General features: G+C 43.0%; 3 protein-coding genes across 3 annotated transcripts; all 3 read left to right on the forward strand.

The window, feature by feature from the left end:
• Positions 1 to 3,640: 3,640 nt before the first annotated feature.
• On the forward strand, positions 3,641 to 5,420 carry LOC109421247 (uncharacterized). Its single transcript, XM_019695733.3, has 3 exons — positions 3,641 to 4,325; positions 4,389 to 4,890; positions 4,950 to 5,420. The coding sequence occupies exons 1-3, from the start codon at positions 3,667 to 3,669 to the stop codon at positions 5,397 to 5,399; spliced, it is 1,611 nt and encodes a 536-aa protein (XP_019551278.3). The 5' UTR covers positions 3,641 to 3,666; the 3' UTR covers positions 5,400 to 5,420.
• Positions 5,421 to 11,852: 6,432 nt separating this feature from the next.
• On the forward strand, positions 11,853 to 13,284 carry LOC109410842 (probable 4-coumarate--CoA ligase 1). The gene is made up of 2 exons (XM_062853563.1): positions 11,853 to 12,727; positions 12,789 to 13,284. Exons 1-2 carry the CDS (start codon positions 12,069 to 12,071, stop codon positions 13,282 to 13,284), a joined length of 1,155 nt encoding a protein of 384 aa, XP_062709547.1. The 5' UTR covers positions 11,853 to 12,068.
• Positions 13,210 to 15,290, forward strand: LOC109421248 (probable 4-coumarate--CoA ligase 1). The gene is made up of 3 exons (XM_029854498.2): positions 13,210 to 14,154; positions 14,212 to 14,698; positions 14,757 to 15,290. Exons 1-3 carry the CDS (start codon positions 13,352 to 13,354, stop codon positions 15,195 to 15,197), a joined length of 1,731 nt encoding a protein of 576 aa, XP_029710358.2. The 5' UTR covers positions 13,210 to 13,351; the 3' UTR covers positions 15,198 to 15,290.
• Positions 15,291 to 16,914: the final 1,624 nt, after the last annotated feature.

Genomic DNA, 16,914 nt, shown 5'->3' on the forward strand with positions numbered 1-16,914 from the left:
CGCAGCCAGTACGGAATCACCCTGGAATCACCCTGGAAAGCAATCGTGTTACTTTTCTTGTCAATATGGATGCTTGCAGCATATCATAGATATGACACATGCATCAAAGCGGCCAGGTCTACTGCGTTGTATTTACGCGCAAAGATGATTCTTCGAAATACTTGGAGTACAGAATATTTTCTTTCGGCAAGGTACTTCTCGAATTTACAGGGGAGGAAGGATGCGTGGACATATTGTACCAAACGATCCAGATAACATGTTGATGAATATGTTTTAAATATATGAAAATGTGGATAAAAGAGCTGTGAATAAATGTGTTATATTGGAAAGATCTCCCCAATTGTTGGGTTGTTTTTATGAATCTAGTGTCTAACCTCCTATTCTGTATGATCGGTGTTATTCGCATGGGGTCTTCGCAGATTTTTTTTCTGCTTTGCCTTATTATTTCCACAAGGGTGAAGTTACCCATTTCGCACATCTTCAGAATGTCTCGTTTATTTAATGTATATTTTTAAATTTATATTTAATAAACCACACCCTGACGACCACCATTTTCAAAAACAGCAATCAAACCAAAACTCCTTTGCCTTTTTCGAAATATTCACGACAAAACGAAAGGCGAGGCACAGCTCTTTCAAAGCGGGGGATCTCAGCCCGGAAAGTGAAGAAAGAAAACCTTGTGGTCACTTATTACCGTCAAATGGTATCTTTCCGGGTTAGAAAATACGCACATCTTCTCACCGGAATCTGCGACGGATGACGATAATTTTGGAACTTGTCGGAACGAACTTCGCGAGTTATTTATTTGGACATTTTTCTAAATGTGCGAAACCAAACTTTACTTGCTGCGTAGTAACCCCGGCTCAAACATGTACGTGTTAAAATAGCAAAACTCACTGAATCACTATACATTTCTTCAAATATTAGTTTCGAAACGATCGGCCGAATCAAAAATTAAAGGTGTGATTATGAACAATCGTAACAATTTTTATAAGAAAATCAATACATTTTCGTTATGCACGATCCTAAAATTGGCGAAGAAGGAAAAACTTTATTCATAACATACTTAAGCAAAGCTTGTCAATTTAGACCTATTATTTTTCTGCGTTTGTATTGTCACTCTATCACAATTGTATGTCAGAAAATTTGTTGTGTTATTCGTGTAACGATCTATGATATTGTTTGGTTGAAAATTTCAAAGCGAGTAAAAATAAAAATTTTAAACATTTGATGCAAACTAAAATAAATTCCTACCTATACAAAACAAGAAAATCATTCTCTAGAAACTATATACCTGGCAACAAATCCATACTCATGTTCTTTCGTCTCCTCTTTACGCTACCCAGAGAGCTAAACGCGAGAGAGCGCACGAGCCTACGGATAGAGACCGTACTTTGCGTGTCTCTATATTCTTAGCCCAGCTACGAGCCGTACGTAAACTTTTCGCTTTCGAGCCCTACTTAGCAGCGACCGGTGCGGTTCGCTTCTTTGTTCGGGGCTCTACTTAACGTTAAAACGTTTGATTGAGCCCATGAGTGGGCTTGGTCTCACAGTGCCATTTTCAGGGCGCTGTTTGAACCCATTGTGGTACGCTTATGCGTTAGTATCCTCCTCTAGGGTACTTTTCCTATTTCCCTACCTGTCCTTATCCCCATCCTTATCCTTATTTCCATCTTTTTCCCTCAGGTAGATGATGAAATAGGCTATTATTTTGGCGATGGCACAAACGTCCCAAATGGAGGATAACGTGCCTCTGGAGCCGGCCTTCTGATAACTGATACCATGTCAAAGTTGTCCATGCTGTATGGCAATCACCTCCCACTGCTATTTTTGTGAAAATAATATTGCTGACTGCACCGCAAATTGGACTTACACAATAGTGTGCACGCACGTTCAAAGTGTGATTGCGGCGCAGGACCACGTCGGATCGAGTTGGGGTCTTCGGTGCACATATTCCTTCGAAATGAAAGAATAAGTGCACAAAAGACGTTGAGATGATACGAGGCACATCCGCACTTTTATCACACTTTTTGGGCGTTCCAATAAAAGTGTGATAGTCCAATTTGGAGTGAAATCTGCAATATGCACCCTTATATTGCAGATTTCACTCCAAATTGGCTTGTTTTTCAAAAATTGAAGAAAACTGGAAATTGGAAAATTGGTGTGCTTATCTAGATTTATATAACATGAAAAAGAAACCTTCTAGTTTGATGCAATTATATTAAGAACTTATTAAAATGATGCTTTAAATTTACTGTCTCTATTCACACAACAGTTCTAAGTGAATAGGACACACAGCAAACATGAGAATCTTATGCGAATAGGGGCAGTTTAGTTGGCATAACTTTCTCAATTTTCAACCTCTTTGCATGATTAAAATTAATTTCTGAATAAATTTTTAGTTTACTTTATTTTTTCGTTTTTTTCTCAAAATTTTACAGTCAGATACCAGTAATTTTTATACTGGTTGACCAATTTTAAATCTTTTTTGTTTATAAAACAAGGCTATAGGTTATAAGTACACAGGGTCAAATATTTGACTAGGAATGATCTCAAGAAAAACATATGACACTGATGAAAATTCGATCGATCGATTATGTCAGACAATATGCGTACATTACATTAAAAAAAATGGGATACGGCTCCGCAAAGCGTTGAACGCGATTGAGCCTCAAATGAATGAACTAGATGCAAAAAAGTAAAACATAGTTTTTATAGCTTTCCATTAGATATAAAATGGCCTAATTTTTTGAAAATTAAGAATAAAAAATGAGCACATTTATGAATATATGAGCCGTCAACAACAATGACTTTCATTTTTGTGCACGATGTTGTTTATTTTGCAGCTGCTTTGATTACGGGTCGTAGTCCACTTCAACTCAACTCACTCTCATTAGTTGGGGCGTGTCTGTCTACTAGATCTACTGATTATGTCATGCGCATTGCCGGAGATTTATGAGCGAGCACGAAACCGGTAACGGCCACCTTTTGCATATAGGGGAAATTACCTATTCTCGGCCGTTTTGTTCTCTTCGTCTTAGGGGGTTTTTGTGAAACTTATTGAACTCAGAGTTGGTCTCAAATCCTTCCCAACTAAGCTGAATTATATGGTCAAGTTTCAGGCAATTTGGCTGACAAAAACCCCCCATGACGAAGAGAACAAACCTGCCGATAATACCCATTGTCACCCTATTTATAGCATTTTAGCATGAAGATATCAATGATTCTGGCAAACGCTGGAGAGAACTTTTTGATCGTCTTCTTCTTTCTGGCTCTACGTTCTTAGTAGAGCTTTGCCTACCTTTTTTCTACTTAATGTTCTACGACAACTGTTAACTAAAGGACGTCCATAATGTTTTTCGATCGAAATAAGATTCGAACCCACCGTCTCCGGATTGTCAATCCAAATCATTATCCTAATCTAACTAAAGACCCCAACTTCTCGATCGCATAATAATGTATTCAAAGCTAGATATCTCAGAGTATTAATTGATGTTGAATAACGGTGTCGAGATAAATTTGCATGCCCATTCAAATTAAATACAACAGCATCCGGCCGCTTCGGTGCTCAGAGATAACGCTCTCGAGTCTCGACATTCATTCACTAATCCACTTCGCTTGGCTCAGTACGTTTCCGACATCAGTAAGGTTCACTCCACATACATCATGTCTTCGTATAACCATACAACCAAAACCTGGAACGGACCCGTCGACCATGGTGCCCTCAATCCGGAAGCCAACGTAGGGCAAGTCATCCTGAATCTTCTGGCCAGGACTCCCGACAAGGTCATCCAGATCAACGCCGACACCGGATATGAGATGACATGTGCCGAAATGAAACGTCGTATCGTTCGAGTAGCTATCAACCTCCGACAGCTGGGATATTCGCGTGGAGATCTGGTGACGATGGTGTGTACCAATACCGATAACGTTGTTCCGGTGTACGTCGGATGTGTATGTTTGGGCATGGTGGTCAATCCGTTGGCTCCAGCGTTCAACCGGGACGATTTGGCTCACATGATGCGCCTGACGCAATCAAAGGTGGTGTTTTGTGATGAAGGTAATTTTGGTGTGGTGAAGGAAGCTGCGGCTGACGGAATTTTAGAGAAGCCTAGAATTTATGTGATGGGAACTGGGAGGGAGAATGCGGCATCGGTCGAAGAACTGATGGCACCGGTGGAAGGGGAAGAAGACTTTGCAGCTCCTTATCTGGGAGATTCGAAAAGGCTTATGGCTGTCGTACTGTGCTCATCGGGAACAACTGGCCTTCCGAAAGGAGTTTGCTTATCACATGCTCATCTTATCGAAGGAGAAGTCTTCGCAGAGTATGTTTGTAGCAATTGTAACGGTTAAAGCCAATCATATACCAAAAAACTTCCTTCTTTCAGTGTTTTGAACGCCGGACCAATTTTCAACTTTAGTCAGCTGTTTTGGATGACTGGTCTGTTTGCCGCCAACACTTCTCTCCTGTATACCCGGGCGCGTGTTATCACCGCGCAATCGTTCAATGTCGAAGCGTTCATGTCGATCGTGGAAAAGTACAAGGTTGAAGACACTTTCACACCTCCGGCGTGCATTGCAGCGATTCAGAGTCACCCGCGCTATCCGACGGTTGACTTTAGTAGCGTGAAGCGATGGCCTCTCGGAGGCTCACCGGTCTCCTCGGAACTTCGCGAAAGTCTGGCGGAACGATTCCCGGGTATCGACATCAAGCCCGTCTACGGGTGTTCGGAGATTGGAGTTGTGACGTCCTGTATGCAGCCGTTCGTTCCGGGGTCGGTTGGGACCCTGGGGAAGAATATAGTGGTCAAGATCGTGGATGAGGACGGTCGAAGTCTCGGACCGAACGAGAAGGGGGAAGTGCTACTCAAGTTTAAATTCCAATTCCTGGTAATATCTTTGATAAATGCACCATATACTATGATTGATCACAAGCTTCAATTTTCTAGGGATACCTCAACAACGAAGAGAAGACCAAAGAAGCATGCGACGAGGAAGGATTCTTCAAAACCGGAGACATCGGGTATTTCGACTCGGAGGGCTACCTGTATGTGATCGATCGCATCAAGGACATCATCAAGTACACTAACTATCAGATTTCTCCGTCGGATTTGGAAGAAGTTATTCTCAAAATTGACGGGGTCAAGCAGGTGTGCGTGTCCGGAGTTCCTACGGAGGATAGATCGTCCGATCTGCCCACGGCGATGGTTGTTCTTCAGACGGGAGCGAACGTGACGGCGAAGGACATTGTTCGGAAGGTGGATGCGCAAGTGAGTGATCATAAGCGGTTGCGTGGTGGAGTTTTCTTCGTCGATCGTTTACCAACGTCGCCAGCAGGAAAGGTGCTGCGAAGGGTGGTTAAAGAAATGCTGATTGACATGAGTAAAAGTTCATCGTGATAAGTATGATGCAGCACTATATGTTACGTAGAATATAAGAATATAAGAAGTGTTGTTAGTTGTTAATTGACAGAAGCTGAGTAGATAAATAAATGAATAAATATGTTTATCCCAGAGAAGCTTGGATTTTCCGAGCATTTTTCTGCTTAAAATTACAGAAATAAGCGTTGATTCTTTTAATGCAGCACCGACGTTTCGATCCTCGAATTTGGATCTTCTTCAGGACCTAAGGTTTATTGAAGGTTTTATTTTTGGTTTTATACTTTTAACATTTTTTTTAATAATACTGTCAATAAACCACAGTTCCTGAAAAAGATCCAAATTCGAGGATCGAAACGTAGGTGCTGCATTAAAAGAATCAACGCTTATTTCTGCAACAGCAATCCAAGACCACTGGACGTTCTACCAAACCAAGTCATCCAAGAAATAAATGTTTCTGCTATCTATTGCTCATTTAGTTCACCACTGCACTACCGCACGGTTTTCAAGAGTGCGGAAACGTAAATAAAAGTGCGCGATTGTATTATATCAACTCGGTGTCTTCAGAACACTCATTCAACATAGATCAAAGAAATAAAGATTTTCACACTTATGAAAACTGAGAGCGCAGTCCAATAGTGAACTAAATGCGTAATCTAGTGCGCAATACTGCTTCACTCGCATAACAGGCCAAATTGACTATTTATCTCTTTTGAGTTGACGTTATAAAAAGTACAGTGCCGATTAGCTCGTTGGCGGCTCGTTAGATGGGCTGCCTCGATGGTTGGATGATCACTGGTTGGGGCAAAACCGGCAAAACCCAACCAAAAAGCACTGCCAATGTCAAAATCGATGTCAAAACGAGTTTGACGTCTGTCCCTTTTCGCATCGCACCTCCTATATACACAACATTTGTGCAAGTTTGTTAGTGTTTTGTGACGTATTTCTCGTCACTTGCGTGAGTCTAGAGCATTTTGATCAGTTGTCAGTTGGCCCAACGAACGAACACGATTCGCTAATCGGGGCGCAGTCGTGACGCAACCAGCGAATCCAGCCTGTATTCATTTACAATGGGGTAAGTGCTCCAATTATGGTTATAGTACCAATCATTCGCCATAGTGGATTTTCACCATTTAACGGTGTAAACCAACAAGAAAAAAAATGTAAACAACAGATCACGTTCACAAAAGATTGTTGCACTCATTTAAACTCCACATTTTGCTCAAATTATGGTAGAAATAAATCATTTTCCTTAAAATTTCGGCTTCCTTGCACCCTTTTTCGCCATAGTGTACCAGTTATGGCTAATCCCATAAGAAATGCATGTAAATAGTGCGAAAAGGAACCGACGTTAAAAAATGTAACCATAATTGGTACAGGGTTCCTATCATTGGCACACGCTGTAATAAATACTAAAAGTAGATTTGGCTCGGTTTCTATATTTTTCCTGTAAAGTGTTGAAACTTAGCTATCTTTTAACATATTGATGACATTCGTTGGTCTTCTAGTTATTTTTGTATAAATAGTTTTCCTTAGTAGTGCCATAATTGGTACATCCACCCTGTATGTACTTCCGAAAATCATACTAAAAATTACGGATTTCAAATGAATTACGAAAGTTTCAATGGTGTTTCAATAGAATTATTGGAATTTTAGTGGCCTATCCAGGCATATGAGGTGCGTTTCAATGGATTAAAAGGTTTATTCTGAAGGAGTCTTAAGCTTTCAAGGATGTTCGGAGATAAGTATTTCAAAGAGAATACAGGATCAGGAATGTTTCAAAAGCATGAAGCGCCCCAAAAACCCCATGGAACTCCCTGAAGCCTCGTAAAACCCCTGAAACTCTCTGAAGCTATCTGCAACACCCATGAAATCTCCTTAGGTTCTCTGAAACGCCCTGGGATCCCCTGAAAAACCTTGAAACCCCCTGAAACGCCCCAGAGACCCCCTGATACACTCTGGGACCTCCTGAAAGCTCATGAAACGCCTCTGCGACTCTTGAAACCTTCCTGAAACCCCCTGAGGTCCCGTGAAACTATATCAGTGTCCGCCAATTAGATCTTCTTAAGTGCCTCTGACACCTCCTGGAGCGCCCCTGAGCCTTTGGGACCTCCTGGAGCCCTCTGAGACTCTTTAAAACTAGAAGACCCAACGTGGCTAGCCACGTACCTAAAAAAAGTAGTTTTTTATACAATAAGAAAATCCTAGAATCTCTTAGAAGGAAATTTCTAGAAGCTTCGTTGTGCATACATAGGTATATGAAATATTTCACTCAGCATTGTGCACCTCTTTGGAAAGCGCCAGAAGATATACTATTACATATCCAACATTGGCTTGTATATTACTGTTGTAGGGTTCTAATTCATAGAATGAAAGAAACTTTTAGATCTTTCTACGGGATTGATGCAGCAATGCAAAGATGCACCAATGCAAAAATGCAACGATGCATCAAGAAATTATGAAACAATGCAGCGATGCAACAATACGAAACACCAATGCAAAAATACAACAATGCACCAATGTACGACGGAACAATGGAAAGATAATACTTGTATAACCATGTGAAACACTTCAACGAAACATTTCAAACGTGACGGAAGAACGGACAACTCTGGGATTTCATATCTATGATTTTTAAACACAGAATCTTCTAGAAGAAATTTTTTTTAAATATTCCACGATAGCTATTACATCAATGCATATGTGAAATATTCCACAGCATTGGGCATCCACCTTTTGACTGTAAATGACTGTTGTAGGGTTCTGATCCATAGAATGGAAAGAAAATTCTAGAAACTGCTGAATTGATTAAACAAAACAATGCTTTAAAATCCTACGATGCATTGATGTACGACCAATGCAACGATGCACCAATGCAATGAGGCACCAATGCAAGGATGCACCAAGTAAACATAGGTACAATGCTACAGTGCAATGATTATTGTAGCTTTCATTCTGTGAAACATTTCAGTGGAACATTTCAAAGCGTGACAGAAGGACAGAGAACTCTGGGATTTTATATATATGATGCCCCTCTGGACCCACTTGAAGTGCCTCTGAGACCCCCTGGTATCCCAGGAATGGATCTAATGAAAGGTTCATTGGCCCTGAGCCCTTCTGCGGGATCTCAGACTGCTCTGTAAAAATGGAACTGAACAAATATATGGTCAGTCAAATCACATCAAACTGGAATGCACTTCCCCCTACGAGCAAATCCAAAAGGCTCGTAACGATAAACCCCAAGAAAACCCACACACTAAGAATAAATCACAGAATTCTGTGAAATTTCACCGAAATCTCAACAGCAGATTTTTCGGTGAACTGTTCGGTGATTTTTTGTTTCACCGAACGATCTGTAAAGATTGAAAATTCTCATCTGTCAAATTCACCGAACATTTCGGTGATTTTTTTAACCGATTTTCTGTGAATTCTTTATTTGTTTTTGTAGGTTTCACAGCACATTCGGTGTTTTTTTCACAAATTTACGGTGATTTTTCAGATGTATTATTTACGGTTCACCGAACTATTCGGTATTTTTTTGGATTTTTCTCAAAAAAATCAGAATCAACTTCAAAAATTGTTTGAATTTGTTCGAAAATACAACATTATTACAATATTCAGCTTTACACATTGCGGAGTTAGGATATATGAGTTCACGGTACGAAAGTTCACACTGTTTTCACGATTTTTCATGCGGGGATGCATCGTGGTGTCCGGGCACTTCAATCTGGTAGAAACAGCAGGCCATTAACTACAAACAAATTTATTATGCAAAGATGGAAATAATACTTACGGAATATACCACCCAGCCTCTTAACATGACATCAAAAAAATATTTTGCCGGACTGGCCTTTGACTTGATTACCTTCACGGTATAACTAATAAAACAAACCAGTTGTGTTTTGACTCCCCGCACGTCCTTTGGGGTATGACGGACTAATGATTTCACAGAAATTCGGTGAAAACCGCAATCCGCTGTGAAAATTTGGTTGTTTACCGAACTGTAATGTAAAAATTTTACAGAATTCGGTAATTTGTTTGCCTTCACCGAATGTTCTGTGAAGTTTTGACAGTTGGATTGGAAAGCGTTGAATTTCACAGAAAGTTCTGTGAAAACTTGGTTTACAGTTTAAATTCGGTGAAATATTTCACAGAATTCTGCGATTTATTCTTAGTGTGCAACAACTATTAGGTCCCAACAAAAGGGATCTCAACATCTACACCGGTCTAATAACTGGACACTGCCCCTGTAGATACCATCTACAAAAGATCGGAGCAATCCAAACCTCAAATTGCCGCTTCTGTGACGAAGAGAGGGAAACATCAGAACACATACATCCTCTGCTATTGCAGTGCACTCACTCAACGTAGGTTCAAAGTTCTCAGCAAGCCCTTTTTGGGGCCTGCTGACATATGGATCTTATCTCCCAAGCACGTGGTTGGCTTCATAAAGCTAGTCTCGCCAGAATGGGGGAGTCACATACTGTAACTCAGGATCTCTATTCATCAATAATAGATGGCCTTGAGTTCAGTCGATACCTAGGTATCTCAGTGACAAATATGTTACTGAGATAACTTGCGTACCTCACAGCAAAAGGGTATATCACAATAGTTCTAAAACCTGGACGCAGTGGCAGTGATCTTCACCCGACAAACGAGAGATCCCCTGAAAGGCCTTTGAGATCTTCAGGTACCCTCCATGAAGTCCCCTTGTACCTCCTGAAATGCTCCCAAGACCAGTGTTGAGAATACTCACTTGCATGAGTTATACTCACTTGCCGCTGTCTTAGGTCAAAAGCATGCTATCAAAAACGGTGTATGAAAGACATTTCAATTGTAGTTTAATATAATATTTCGCTGCATAAAGTAAGAGTCACTCACGCACACTGAAGTCGTGAGAGAGCTTTGAGCAGTATAAATTACACTCACGCCGTGGTGAGCGGCACTCACACTTTTTCGGCGAATATTTAGATAGAACCATCTCGGCAGGGGTCATATTTTGGGAACTTTTCTGCTATAACTCAGCCAATTTTGAACCAATTGATATAATTTATGGAACGTGGTCAGATACGTATAGTAACTAGCCGTGTACAAAAGTCAATTGGTTTGAAATTCACTAGGTTATAGCGAAAAGTGCCCAAAATGCCGGCCATTGCCCAAGTGGCCCGTTACCCTAATAGCTCATTGCAAGTGAGTATTCCCAACACTACCTAAGACCTCCTAAAACACCTCTGAGATTCCCTGGAACGCCCAAAGGCCTCCTGGCACTCCACAGAAACGCTCCTGATATTTCCAGGTACCCTTTTTTCATTTTTTATTTTTGTGTATTTTAACCTAAACTAATTCTACCCTGCTCCATTCTTCTTCTTCTTGGCGTAACGTCCTCACTGGGACAAAGCCTGCTTCTCAGCTTAGTGTTCTATGAGCACTTCCACAGTTATTAACTGAGAGCTTCCTCTGCCAATGACCATTTTGCATGTGTATATCGTGTGGCAGGCACGAAGATACTCTATGCCCAAGGAAGTCAAGGAAATTTCCTTTACGAAAAGATCCTGGACCGACCGGGAAACGAACCCGTCACCCTCAGCATGGTCATACTGAATACCCGTGCGTTTACCGCCTCGGATATATGGGCCCTGCTCCATGTACCTCTTAAAAACCTCTGGGACTTTATAAAAAGTCCCTGAGATGGAAAAGTAGCCTGGGACTTGAGGCTCTGATACTCTGAGATCCTCTGGGATCTCCTAAAATGCCCATGAGACTCCCTGAAACATTCTCAGATACTTTGACCCCCTGCGACCTCCTAACGCCCTCTGAAACCCCCTGTCAACCCCTGAAAAACCCCAGGGACCCCTGAAACTTGCCTGAGACCCCCTGAAATGCCATTGAAACGTCTTACTGAAACTGTGGAACCCCCTTAAATGCCCCTGAAACCCGCGCCCCTGAGATCCCTTGGAACTCTGTGGGACTCATAAATGTCCATGAAACCCCTAGGACTCCCTAAAAAGCCCTTGGGACCCCGTGAAGCGTCCCGGAGAGCCACTGAAACCCTTTGGGAGCTCCTCAAAATTGCCCATCTCTACTACTTGGTAGGCAAAGAAGACACAACAAAGGATTACATTCGAGCAGTAAGTTGAAGAGTTCAGCTCAAACAACGACAAAGCAACAACAACATCATGAATTTCAAATGCGGCATCATCTTTTATCCATGATTTGTCCCATAATGACATGATTATCGTAATAATCTGTAGCTATCAATCAAACGTTGCAAATTACCTGCTACTGGAGCGAAACTATTGTTCACACTTCAATCGTCATCATTAGTGATCGCGTGCCTCCCCTCTAAATGGGAGGAGCTTGTGCATTTACACAGAGAAAAAAAATGATGCAAAAACCCTTTAACGGACCTATTCAAGAACAACCTGTTCCAGCCCATCCGGACGCGACAAACGATGTCATCAGTGTTGCACTGTGAATAATGCACATAACGATTTAGTGCATTTCACGGCCACTCACTTATGGAATTGCGTGAGTACATTACAAATCATGTTCGTTAGGGTACAGATTCTGAATGTGCAATTACATGCATAAGGGAATGTATGTAGACAACTCAAGTTGTAGTGTTTTATACTAGCGACATCGTTGCACTTCGATTCAGTTTGATCTTGTCCGTTTATCCGACTCGACATCATGGCAACATACAACGCCGACGCGAAACTCTGGACCGGTCCAGAGCTGCCCGGCGTGTTCAATCCGGAAGCCAATCTGGGCCAGATTTATATGAACATCCTCGCGAGAAGTCCATCTAAAGTGATTCAAATCAACGCAGACACCGGATACGAGATGACCTGCGCGGAAATGAAGCTGCGAAGCGTTCGCGTGGCGTTGAATCTCCGGAAGCTGGGCTATCGACCTGGAGATTTGGTAACGCTGGCCTGCATCAATACAGACAATGTGGTTCCTGTGTACGTGGGTTGCTTGACTCTGGGACTGGTAGTGAATCCGTTGGCTCCGGTATTCAACAAGGATGATCTGGCTCACATGATGCGACTGACGCAGTCGAAGGTCGTGTTCTGCGATGAGAACAATCGAGCTGTAGTGCAGGAAGCCGCATACGAGGCCATTCATGTTAAGCCGAGGGTTTACGTGATGGGAGCTGGATCGAAAAGTGCTTTGTCGGTGGAAGATCTGCTGGCTTCCGTGGAAGGTGAAGACAATTTCGAAGCTCCTTACCTTGGGGACTCGAAAACCACCATGGCAGCGATCCTGTGTTCTTCGGGGACCACGGGTCGTCCAAAGGGGGTGTGCTACTCGCACTCTCACTTGATCGAAGCTGAAGGTTTTGCTGAGTAAGTCTTCAATGTACTTTAACCGAATACTCAGACGAACTAAACGTTGAAAACTTTGCAGAACGTTGAATGCTGGACCGATTTTTAGCTTCAGCCAACTTTTTTGGTTAACCGGAGTTCTATCGGTGCATACCTCCTTACTGTGCACCCGACCGCGTATCATCACTACGCAATCGTTCAACGCCGACGCCTTTTTCTCTATAATAGAGAACTACAAAGTTGAGGACACCTTCACTCCACCCGCGTGTATAGAAGCTATCCAGAATCACCCAAGGTATCGGAAGGCCAACTTCAGCAGTTTGAAGCGATGGACCATAGGAGGAGCTCCGGTCACTACGGATATCTTGGCTAGTCTCGGGAAACGTTTCCAAGGGACCGACGCAAAACCAATCTACGGCTGTTCGGAAGTGGGTCTCATCGTTTCATCGATGTTGCCCTTCACGATGGGATCCGTGAAAACGGCAAACGGCGCTAATCATGCAGCATCACACTACTACTCTTTGAAGTCTGTGCCGTACTGCAGATTAAGCATGACAATGATAAATTACGTTCATTAGGACAATAATTAAAAGATCCAATCATGGAAACGGTAGTTCGTTTGTAGATATTTACCTCTCACAAACCATGAAGCGAATGTATGATAAGCCAAGTGTAATCTCGAGTGATGCGAAAATAGTATACAGAACTTTCTCTCAGTCGGAAACACTCGAGCAGTTCCATTTCAAACGGCTATCAGTGCAGACGTTTATACCCTTTCGGAAAACGATCATGTCCCAGTACGACTCTGCGAACAGGACCTGGTTCGGACCGATTCAACCAAGCATCTTCAATCCGGAAGCCAACATAGGCCAAGTAGTTTTGAGCATTCTCTCGAGAACCCCCGCCAAGATCATCCAGATCAATGCCGACACCGGATACGAGATGACCTGCGCCGAGATGAAGCAACGAATCATTCGGATCGCACTACACCTGAAGAGCCTAGGCTACCGGCTTGGAGATTTGGCTACGCTAGCCTGCAACAATACGGACAACTTGGTTCCGGTTTACTTTGCATGTGTGACGCTGGGGATCTCGGTCAATCCTTTGGCTCCGGTGTTCAAGCGGGACGACTTGGCTCACATGATGCGACTGACGCAGTCCAAGGTTGTTTTCTGCGACGAATCCAATCGAGTTGAGGTGGAAGAAGCCGCGAAGGAAGCTATTCGCGTCAAACCGAGAATCTATGTCATGGGTGAACGGAAGGGGGATGCCTTATCGGTTGATGAACTGCTGGCCCCGGTGGAGGGCGAAGACAGTTTCGTTCCTCCATATCTAGGGGATTCAAAGAAGCTGACAGCGACTGTTCTTTGTTCTTCCGGAACTACCGGATTGCCGAAGGGTGTATGCCTTTCTCATTCACATTTGATAGCTGGCGAATTATTTTCCGCGTAGGTATCTACACACTAGAATTGCACGTAATGACTTCAATTTCTACACCATTGCAGCGCATTGAACGCCGGACCGATCTTCAACTTCAGCCCTCTGTTCTGGATGACTGGAGTGTTTGCAGCCCACACCTCAATCCTGTACACCCGCTCGCGGGTCATCACAACGAAACCCTTCACTGCCGATACGTTCTTCTCCATCATCGAACGGTACCAAGTGGAAGACATCTTCACACCTCCGTCGACTATTTCAGCTATCCAAAGCCATCCCAGTTATCGGACGGTTCAGATGAGCAGTGTGAAACGATGGCTTATAGGTGGCTCAACCGTTGCGCCCGAGATGGTGACCAGCTTGAGAGAACGATTCAGCACCATCGACGTGAAGGCGATTTACGGCTGCTCGGAATATGGCTGCGTGACTTCTCCGATGTTGCCCAACGGATCATTAGCTAAGAACATGACTGTCAAGATTACCGATGAAAATGGACGTAGGTTGGGACCGAACGAGAAGGGTGAAATCTGTCTGCAATACAATTTCAAATTTTTGGTAAGGCTGTTCAACTTCCCTATGGTAGCCCTATCACGATCTCATCCCTATCTTCCAGGGGTACATCAACAACAAGGAGATGACGCTCAACGCATTCGACAACGAAGGATTCTACAAAACCGGAGACATCGGCTATTTCGACGCCGAAGGCCGTCTTTACATAGTAGATCGCATCAAGGACATCATCAAGTACATGAACTTCCAGATATCCCCGTCGGACTTGGAGGATATCGTACTGAAAATTCGCGGAGTGGCTCAGGTTTGCGTGGCCGGAATACCAACGGAGGATCGTTCGTCCGAACTGGCGACGGCGATGATCGTGAAGCAGCCGGGATCTAGTTTGTCCGCGCAGGAAGTGGTGGACACGGTTAATGGCCAAGTTAGCGATTACAAGAAGTTACGCGGTGGAGTATTCTTCGTCGATCAACTGCCGATGACACCTGCGGGAAAGGTTCTCCGTCGGTCAGTGAGAGATATGATCATTTCGGGGCAGCACTAGGTTTGCCATGGCCTAGCGGACTCTAATAACTAGACTACTAGCTAGACTATACGTATATTTAAAATAATGCATAAATAAAACCCCATACACTGATCTGAGTACTGTCATTTTGTCGAGAGCAAACTCGGTATCGAGAAACTTAGAGAACAAATATCTTGGATATTCCTGGTTGGGCCCATAGACCAAGACCATGTCGAGAGTGAACGATTTCTTGGATATTCTTTATTACACCAACGAACCTAACCTCAAAATGACTGATAACTCTGAGGTCATTTTAACAGATGTAATATGAGCATGAAAAGGATGGCAACAAGATCGAAAGTAGAATTAGTCTGTACACCAGTTTCAGCTATCTTCCTCACTCCTTCAAAGTTTTTGAAAACGGGGACCTCAGTAAATGTCAAATTTCCTGTGGGAGAGAGCAAGACAGCATCCAAGGCTGCACAGGCTAATAAGAGGCTTGCAGCGAAAACATAACCTTAAAGAACTATGGTCCACTGCACGAATTTATGCTGGCCTGCTTACTCTCACAGGAAATTTGACGTTTGAACAGTGCCGGCATCGTTCAAACGTTAAATTTTCGGTGAGAGTATTGCGAATACTTTGTAAAGTTTTTTTTTCGTTGCGCAATTTACACGCTGGGCAGGTACAAATCTCCAAAAGTTTCCAGAAATTTTTTTCAAAAGTTCCAGGGGGATTTCTCCAGAAGTTTCTCGGGAATTCCTCAAGAAGTTCCGCGGAATTCCTCCTGCAAATCCTCGGTTAATCCTTCAGGAATTCCTCCAAGAGGTCCTCGGAAATTCCTCGGGAACACTTCTAGCAGTTTCTCGGAAATTTCTCCAAAAGTATCCTGGAAATTCTTCCAATAGTTTCAGAGAAATTTATCCAGGAGTTTCTAGGGAGTTCCTCAAGAAGTTCATCGGGAATTCCTCCTGGAGTTCTTGGAGAACTCCTCCAGCAGTTTCTCGGAAATTTCTCCAAAAGTTTGAGATTCTTCCAAGAGTTCCAGGGGAATTTCTCCAGAAATTTCTCGAGAATTCCTCAAGAAGTTCCTCGAAATTCCTCCTTCAAATCCTCGGGAAATCCTTCAGGAATTCCTCCAAGAGGTCCTCGGAAATTCCTCGGGAACTCTTCCAGCAGTTTCTCGGAAATTTCTCCAAAAGTTTCCTGGAAATTCTTCCAATAGTTTCAGGGAAATTTATCCAGGAGTTTCTAGGGAGTTCATCAAGAAGTTCATCGGGAATCCCTCCTGGAGTTCTTGGAGAACTCCTCCAGCAGTTTCTCGGAAATTTCTCCAAAAGTTTGAGATTCTTCCAAGAGTTCCAGGGGAATATCTCCAGAAATTTCTCGGGAATTCCTCAAGAAGTTCCTCGAAATTCCTTCTGGAGATCCTCGAGAATTCCTTCAGGGGCTTCTCCATGAGGTCCTCGGGAATTCCTCCAGCAGTTTCTCAGTAATTTCTCCAAAAGTTTCCCGAACTCCAGGGGAATTTCTGCAGAATTCTCGAGAGTTCCTCCTGGAGATCCTGAAATTTCTCCAAAAGTTTCCCGGAAATTCTTCCAAAAGTTCCAGAGGAATTTCTCCAGAAATTTCTCGGGAAGTTTTCCGGAAATTCTTCCAAAAGTTCCAGAGGAATTTCTCCAGAAGTTTCTCACGTATTCCTCAAGAAGTTCATCGGGAATTAGTCCTGGAGTTCTTGGAGAACTACTCCAGCAAT

Source organism: Aedes albopictus, chromosome 2 (genome assembly GCF_035046485.1).
Source record: "Aedes albopictus strain Foshan chromosome 2, AalbF5, whole genome shotgun sequence".
Lineage (NCBI taxonomy): Eukaryota > Metazoa > Arthropoda > Insecta > Diptera > Culicidae > Aedes > Aedes albopictus.